Here is a 9,341-nt window from a genome sequence, read left to right as displayed (position 1 = left end):
TATGTATGGGCAGCCATGGCCTAAAAGCTAGAGAAGCGGGCTTGGGTTCGATTCAACAGACCGGCAGGAAAATGTGGATGGGGGGAGTGGATATGCAGCGCTCTCCCCTCCCTCAATATCCACGGCTGAAGTGCCCTTGAGCAAGGCACCTAACCCCCACCTGCTCCCCGGGCGCTGTGGCTGCCCACCGCTCCGGGTGTGTGTGCTCACTGCCTCAATGTGTGTGTGTGTTCACTATTCGGATGGGTTAAATGCAGAGATTGAATTTCCCATTGGGAAATGAATAAAGCATATAAAGTATATAAAATTAAAAAAATTAAATTAAAAAAATATATAGTAATCATCATTCTTCATTCAGCACGAGGTGGTCTTGACACCCCACAGGAGTGAAGCACAGAAGCGCTAATCAGAACAGCACTAGAACAAGCAGTCAGCACTAGATCACCTACAACAGGGCTGTATCAGACAAAACTCAAGGTACAGACTGTGCATAGAAGCCCTTTAGTCAATCCAGTACCTAGCAGCTGCAAGATGCACATGGGAACAGCATACACTGGGAGGCACAACCAAGTGGCAAGGATCATATACACGAACATCTGCACGGAATATGGGCTGTACACTCCCAAGTCCAAATGGGAGGCACCAATGAGATTGGAGAAAAACAACAGCTGAGGTCTTATGGGGTTTCTAGTTCCAGACAGATAAACAAGCAATGGCTAACCCATCCGATACAGTGATAATAGATAAGGAGCAGAAAACGGCTGTAGTGAGAGATGTGGCAATCTCAAGTGATGGCCACATCAAACAGAAGGAAAATGAGAAACTGGAGAAATACCAGGGATTGAAGGAGAAGTTAGAGAGAATGCAGAAGCCAACCAAAGTAGTCCCAATGGCAATAGGAACAGTCAGGAATGATACCCATAAACTGGTATACTGAAAGAGTAAATATATATGTGTGTGTGTGTGTGTGTGTGTGTGTGTGTATATATATATATATATATATATGTATGTATGTATATGTATGTATGTATATATGCGTATATATATACACACACACACATATGTATGATGTATGTATATATGTGTGAGTATATAAAATAGCATAATGCAAAATCAAAATGTAAAAATGCACAAGCACACACACCCATATATCTATATGTGCTATACACTGGCCTGGCCAGTTAGTGTGGAAAAACTATAATTGTTGCTTCACTATGGCAACAGTAACAGTGTAACTGAACACATGCACATACAGTATGTTGCTTAGATTTTCATATATGACACTTTGTGATGCTATCACCGTTCCATCCATGTAATTAACAAATCACTGTTATAAGCTTATAGACTCCTTTTTCCGACAGTAAGTTGTTAGAAACATAAGCAAACTGCAGTCTTGGAGACCCGCTGAGTTCTAAGCCTGACACAAGATAATTGATCCTCTCCTTATGAAGTCTCTGATTGGCTGAGTTTTTGTGCTGGGCACGAATGAAAACGTGCAATCCCTGAGATTGAAGCTGGAAAAGAGAAAAACACTGCTATGCTTAACATGGTGCGTAAATGAAAAGTAATTAATTAATTAATGAAGGGACATTAATCATCAGGAAAAGCAGAGGGCATTCTGGCACATCCCCATCACGTTATTTATGAGGATTATGTGACCACATTAATAACTCCACAACATCATAGATAGTGTTTAGTGCCTGTTCAATCACATGCTGTTTATAGCTTGTTCCATAGTAAGCTGTTATGATTGACAGCATAGAACAGCTGGTATCATGCACTGGATAGTGAAAGTTGTGCTTTGCAAAAACATCTTGGTTAACTGTAGAACTGATGCTCCATCTTTGTGTAAATGACGCTTGCTGTAAAAGTCTGACTGTGAACATACTGAAAGACCTTTCCTTTTTTGTGTGTGCAAAAATATGGAATATATTTATTCTTAAAATATTTACACTGTCCCCCCACCCACCCACCCACCCAAATGATTCCACAAACACACTCCAAGCTGACATGAATTTAGAACTTAACAGTGCATCTTTAATATCAAATGAAGATTACAAACAGAGATCTGGCAGCAGACACACAGGGAAAAAAACAAAACAAAAAAAACAAAACAAAATTCCAAACATAAAAAACATAGTTCACACTAGCGTACGCCAGCACTGATGCATGATCAGCATGTTGGTAGACGTTAAAACCCTGTTGCTGTGTGTGTTGACACGTGCAAAATGTCCTGTCCAAAATGTCATTGGAGTCCTTTCATTTTCAGGACAAAGGGCCACACTCAGGCCTAGCATGAGGCATATGATGTCTTGATCCTAGAACAATGGAGAATTATCCTAACCTACTTCAAGCTCATGCCAGTCTGGGCACCAACAACACTGGGCACAATAGAAAAACAGGCATTGGGTCTCTTGAACTGGTTGGCACCGTTAAAATAGTTTGGTATGGTTGGACTAAGTAAGCCGCGGAAAGCTGAACAGATCGCCCAACATGAGATGGAGGGATTCAGAACAAAGCATGTGACTGAAGATCACTTATTCAAAAGCCAACCGGAGATGTTCACTCCAACACGGACAGGAAAGTCATACAGAGATACGGTCACTGAAGAGATAAAGGATGCTGGAACACTAATATACTCACATAATCGGTACAACACAAGACTGCTTGTGTTTATTGTATAAAATACCTTTATATACCATTTCAGAACCGCATTGTGACTATGTGGGAATAAATTAGGGTCACACTGGATTTTCTTCACCTCTTCTGAGGGTGCTACTGATTTCATTATTTATTAGGGGCAGTCCTGTACTTGATAGATAACAAAGTTCAGTCAGCACCCCACGAAATGGCACATTGTGGCCACCCTTAGGATCTTAACCCAATCTGGATCGGTCCCTGGTGCTCACGAAACCTTACATGTCTACAAAAACCATGAAGCACCATCCCAGGCCTCCGACCAAGAACATTGTGATGTGCATGCTGTAGATGAAGAGGTCGTTGAGGATGCCAAAGTCCAGACGCCGGTGACCCAGCAACAGCATAATGATGGAAAGCTTGTACTGAAGGCGCAGGAGGATGCGTACGCCGAGGTACTGCAGGCAGAAGAGGGCCAAGAGCGCCACCCAGAGGAGGGAGGTGAGCAGGCTGCAGCCAAAGTAGAGGAGGAAGCGGACGAAACTGTACATCCATCTGGACTTCAGGTACAGGTCGAAGTTGTTGTACTTGGTCCGAACCAGCTGGGCGCTACGTGCCGGCCCACAGGCCGAATGCATGCAGGTGGTGTGGGGGCCATGAAAGGAGCGCACCCGCCGCGGGATGGGGATCACAGGCATGAGTGGGCTAGGCGAGCCCCTGGTCTCGGCATAGCCTGACGTCAGCTCTCTTCCTCGCAGGCCTCATGGGTTTGGCAAGGTGTTATACAGGGGCTTGGGTCTCAGAGCTCAGAGAGTAGTGCATGGTTACAGAGCAAACACCTATTGTTCTCACAACCAGGGTTTATCCTCTATGGAATCTGGTGTCTCCATGGCATAGGCAATCTCGAGAAAAAGAGAGAGAGAAACAAAACAGTATTGAAAAGCTTATGGTGTATATATATGGCATGCAGCAGCTGACAAAACAGGACGGAAAAGAGAGTAACAAAATGGATCAGTGTGAGACACTCACTGCAGTCAGACTGCCAGATTGCATACTGGTTCTTGACAGACTGACAGCTTGATTCGATGGTTTTAAAAGTGTAGCAAAGGTTACGAGGGAAACTGGACACATCACCAGCCTTACGTATAAATGAGCAGGGTGGACTTCAACAGTGGCCACAGTTAATTAACATTACTCACCACTCTCCAAAAGCTCCAAATAAGCAGTTACTCACACATCGGAGCGCAAGACACTCTATTACTTATCGAGACGTTTGTATCACGAAACGTCCTGCTCCCAAGCTATGATGGAAGTAAAACACATTCCTTGCACATAAAGCCATTGGGATTTGACGGCCCTGTATATCGCTGCTAACTAAGCTAGCCAGCTGCTTAGCTCGCAAAAACGTTGCTGGCGAATTATTTCAAATATGGTTACTTACCGATAATTACAGTGGCTGCAGAGCCGAATAAAAACCTGCATTCTGCCTGTGTCAGGCGCTGGTCAATATTGCGTTTACGTGAATTTAATCTAATAATCACAAACCGTTAGCTGCATTTGCAAGAAGCCTAATAGACGGCGCAAAATACGTTTTGTCGTGAAAGTTGAAGAGAAGAGTTGTTATGGCAACTCGAACGTCTTAAAGGAGAAGTACACATTTTGCTGGACGAGGTTCCTGATTCGCAATGCACTCGTAGATGGCGACGGTAAGAGACTGCTGTGCTGTGATAAAATATTCTTCGTTTAAAACTGCAAGGATCGTCACTGAATAATCCTTATCCTCTTCGCCTTTATTTACAAATATGCGAACTAAACCGTCCATCCAGTAGCCTGGCATGACCATTTAGTGCAATTAAATCTGTTTGCGCAATTTGCTGGTTTGCCTCTTTGGCCAAAACCCAAACACATATTTATTTGCTACGCTCGAGTAATTCATTTCTTACAGAAAAATATTCTAATAATTTCTTAGTTGACTGCTCATTTCTACTTGTCACTTTTCAAATCATTTGGTAAAATTTCAAAAACAAACGGTATTGCAGTAAAGATAAGAAGAACTGTTTAACTGTCCTTTTTATCTTTGCGTTCCTCGCTGTGCCAAGATGACACATTTGGAAGTTGTAACACTTGGCACGTGTACCTACTGGCCCCTGTAAACTTACTTTCACCTCTGCTTAACTTTTGTGGTGTAAAGCAGGCAACCTTCGGTGGCTAGATTTATAGCCTTGCCATGAAATTACATGCGGTTTATTTGTCAGCTAGCCAGAGAGACACAGCTTGGGGAGATAAATCATAAACGGAGGCATTTTTAAAAAGAGTTTATTACGGTCGTTAATAGCGCGCCTGATCACTTCGCTCAGGATTTAAAGATATATTATGCAAAATCAGAAAAACAAACCGTATAATACTTAATCAAACATTCATAAAACTGTCACATAGGCTAAATAAATTCTCCCAATTAACTTGCTTGAAGATTATGATTGCTTTTACTAATTTAATCAACAGTAAGATAATTTGAGTGTCAGCCAGGATTGATGGTTGAATTGGACAGTGAAATGCAAGTGGGGAGTTTTTTTTAAGGAGAATTAGTAGTGATTAAAAGCAGTATTTATCCTTAACAGAATGTTCTCTCTCTCTCTCTCTCTCTCTCTCTCTCTCTCTCTCTCTCTCTCTCTGTCTCTCTCTCTCTCTTGCTCTAGCACCATTTACCATCTCAGAAGATGTACTACCCTGAGCTAATGTCTTCAAATATGAAGGACTATGTTTTGGCTTGTTTTGGCTTTCTGGCACAGCTTCAAATTAAGTATAACAACTATCTGCACAAGAGGTATTGAAAGTTGTGTCAAAGGTATCGTAATGTGTGATACCAAATGGAGTGATGCTTCATGCTAGTTTGACATGTTTAAAAGAAGCCATTCCAGACTTACCATTACATATGGTATCCCTGTTCTCCTGGGCCTCTTAACTTAGACACATATCCATGGTGTGATATGTCTTCTAAAGAATGTCTCTGAACTTTTCATCAGCAAATGAAATGATGTGAAGGGAATGATTAAAAGTGAATGTTTAAATCTGAACAGATTTCCTCGGGCTGCGAAGGGTATGCAGTTGTCACCAGCAGTAAGTTGGGTCTCTATAAAATGCTGAAGAACACAACAGCAGTGACCTGGGATGTTCTGGAACAAGGGGTTCAGTTTAAATAACCATTAGCAACTTTAAAAGCAAATACATTACAGTCACTTGCCCAGGGCCCCGTTGACACAGCACCTCAACATCTGTAGTCTCTCATATACCATTTAAATCAGCCCAGAAAATATATGTTGCATGAATGATCCTATTTTATATGTAGCACATGTACAATCAATTAGTTTTGTGTAGTGTTACTGTAATGTCTTCCTAGCTGCACTCAAAATGTAGCGGACATATTGGGAGAACTAAAGAATGTATGTTTACTCGTCACCATTAGAGGGCGGTATAGACCTGCCTTTTCCCCGTGTTCCATAGTGTAGGTCCCCTTTTCATATACTGTAACATAAATTCATTTGGTTTTGTTCACATATATGCTCATAGCATCCAGATAGGAACATATTTTCATCTTATTTCCTCTTATTATGTAAATATGAATGACTTTCACAGTAATTATTTATTTTAAATTTAGAGAAATCTTTATAGACCGACTTCTGACAGGAAGAATATGCACACGTGCATACATACATACATATGTACATACATACATCAATGCTACAAACAACATACAAACACACACACACACACACACACGAAAAGAGATAAAACCATGTAATTAGCCAAGGTTCCAAACCAAGGGCATTTCTAAATGCCATGACTATCAGAGAGACACCCATGTCTGTTTCGTCACAATATACAAGATTAAAGGGTTAAGTTGTCAAAATCTTCTTAGAATTCCCAAAATGCACTGGAAGTAGATCAATTAATTCATTAACTAAGTAGAGGTCAGTGCCAATACCAGGATGAAAACAAATTAAATCCATTACAAAAGGCTAATAAGATCAGGGGAGCCTTAATTAAAAGATGTTTAATTAAAGCAGTATTGGTCCCTCGTATGAAAAGGATGTTTAATACTTCCCTATAGACCTAAGAGTCTTACATGGCCAACAACTCGTTGAGTTTCTGTCTGGCTCAGTATGCATGGACTAAAGAATGAACACCTATTAAAATAGGTGCCCGCAAGCAGTATTGTTGATCTCTTTCTCTTGCTCTTTCTCTCAGTTTCTCTCTCTCTGTCTCTCTTACCCTCACACTTTCACACATGCGCACATTCAGGTACAACCAGAACCCTGAGGTCATTCAATTTAGGTTTGACAAACAAATTGAGAGAGAAAAGAACAAAACTGAAATAGAGGGAAAGAAAAAAAGTTGGATCTGGGAAAATTGCAATTCCACCATGTCCTGAAACAGGCCCCACTTTCCCACTTTTCCCTTGTTGTGGGTTAATTTGTGACTTTTTTTCCCTGTGAGGATTTAAATTGGTTTTTCTTTAACAGATTTGCTTGTTTTGTAGTGTGAGAGGTTATGAAATAGGAATTATGTTCATGTTGTGAAACAGTAGATTACAAATGTAGCTTACATTCCCAATGACCATAAATTTCTCTCTCTCTCTCTCCTTTTTCTGTCTCATACTCTCATACCCGGCAACCATCTGTTGTCATGGAATCTGGCACCCTTGTCTATGTATTCACATAATTTATTGCCATCACATTGGTATTGATCAGTGTTGCATGTTTTTACATATGATCATATCTATGCATGATAAATGCAAACAAAAGATTTTTTATGAACCAATGAAATATAAATATTTATCAGACTCTTTTCATCAATGTGATTATTTGAAAATGACCAAATTTGTTTAGATATCCAATAACACAGACAAAAGATATTAAATATATACAAATATATACAATATAAAACATTAAATATTAAGTATATACAATGTATAACATATAAAAAAGAGATGTATTGGAGAAAATATTTTGACATATGTGAAATGAATTTTGTAAATTGAATTTTTTCAAATATTCAGATACTGTATTTTGGTATGTGGACAAAGAGTTAGATTATAAAATTGAAAACAAAACAAACAAAAGAAACCAACCAACACAACAAATAAACAACTAGACAAACAAAAAGCACAGGGTTAACACGATCAAAGCCACAGCATATGTGAAATGTGAAAAAGGCATCTCTCTTTTACTTTACTTTACAATGCTGAACATTGTACAGAGTTTGGATTATGATCTCTTAAGGACACAGAGAATTGAAGACACATTTCTCAGTAACCTTTTGAAGTAACCCATAAACTTGATTCTTGTTCTCTCTCTCTCTCTCTCTCTCTCTCTCTCTCTCTGTCTAGCTTTCTTGCTCACCCACTCACTCTCTTTCCCTCTCTCTCTCCCCTGTTCTCAGATTGGGACAGCGTGCTAATCTCTGGCATAAGGGGACTTGGTGGGATTAGAATGAAGCAGAAACATCTGCAGTGGGCCGGATCAGGCGGCCAGTGCTTGAACAAGAATGGGATGAGCTGAGGATTTCCTGGATTTCATAGGATGTCAGTTATAGGGAATGTCAGTGCATTGAGGATTTGCAGGATTGGTGGAGCTACCTCTGTGCACAGTGCTATTGTGTTTTACATGTGTGGCACATGTGCTAATGGGAGAGCTTCATGTCTTTATGTGTGTGCACAGACTTTATGGTAGTAAGAGTGCGTAGTGTTAACTAAACAAATAAATAATTTGAGTTATCACACACACACACACACACACACACACACACACAACTATCTATTCTATGGTGGTAATGAAGAAGAAAATATCTAGAATAGTCTAAGAGAATACTCCTAAAATGATTAATTACATCAATTTAATTGAGTAAATTGTTGTTATTGTCAACAATTAAATTACAGTCAATCTAAAGTGAAGTTAACAGTTAATTAAATCAATTCTGTTATTCAAATGAAATTTCTCATGTTTCATGGTGTTGCTTAAACATTTTCAACAATAACATGATCTCACAATCTTTCATTGTTCCAGGGTTAACAGTTTCACAGCGCATCAAGTCTATACCATGAAAAATCCCACAGAGTAGAGAAAATATCAAATGAAGTGCAAAATTAAAAAGAAACTCTAAGACAGAATGACTTACAAAGGCACTGGGTTTGGTTGCCTATAGTTGCCTAAATGGCTGCTATGTGCTTTATGATACATTCTGTTAATGTCTAGCACTCTTATGGAGAGAGGTGTCATGACTCCATAACATGTTGGGTGGTGGCCACTCCAAAAAAACTGGAATAATTGTTCGACTGAGCAGAAAAATGGTGACTGAAACGGCCCCGATGTATAGTTTGCATCCTTTTCATGTATTTCCATCCTGGAAAACATCATTCCCATCAAGGCAGGAGGACTTCACCCTGGGCTTTGTTCACTCAGAATGGTGTTTGTATTTATAGGCATTTACTTTGCCTTCCAAAAGAGTGAACAGATCTGGACCGTGACAGGAAGCACACACCACGGCCAAGAGAAATTTTGGCCTTGTTTTGTTGAAGCTCATAGGCCTGTAGGTTTCTCATGGTATTCACTGCCATGCACACACTCATATGCTTATTGAGAACAAGGTGACAGATACCTCATCTGACCATGTGACCTTACAGCTTATTATACCACCAGACATTTCCA

General features: G+C 40.0%; 1 protein-coding gene across 1 annotated transcript; it reads right to left on the bottom strand.

Annotated features, from left to right (window-relative positions):
* Positions 1-2,099: 2,099 nt before the first annotated feature.
* Positions 2,100-4,143, bottom strand: tmem250 (transmembrane protein 250). The gene is made up of 2 exons (XM_030784885.1): positions 4,079-4,143; positions 2,100-3,539 (listed from the first exon to the last, which is right to left on the bottom strand). Exon 2 carries the CDS (start codon positions 3,333-3,335, stop codon positions 2,916-2,918), a length of 420 nt encoding a protein of 139 aa, XP_030640745.1. The 5' UTR covers positions 3,336-3,539; positions 4,079-4,143; the 3' UTR covers positions 2,100-2,915.
* Between the last annotated feature and the right edge of the window lie 5,198 nt (positions 4,144-9,341).

This window comes from Chanos chanos, chromosome 9 (assembly GCF_902362185.1).
Source record: "Chanos chanos chromosome 9, fChaCha1.1, whole genome shotgun sequence".
Lineage (NCBI taxonomy): Eukaryota > Metazoa > Chordata > Actinopteri > Gonorynchiformes > Chanidae > Chanos > Chanos chanos.
Note: the sequence above shows the minus strand (reverse complement) of the source record. Positions and strands in the feature narration are given on the sequence as shown.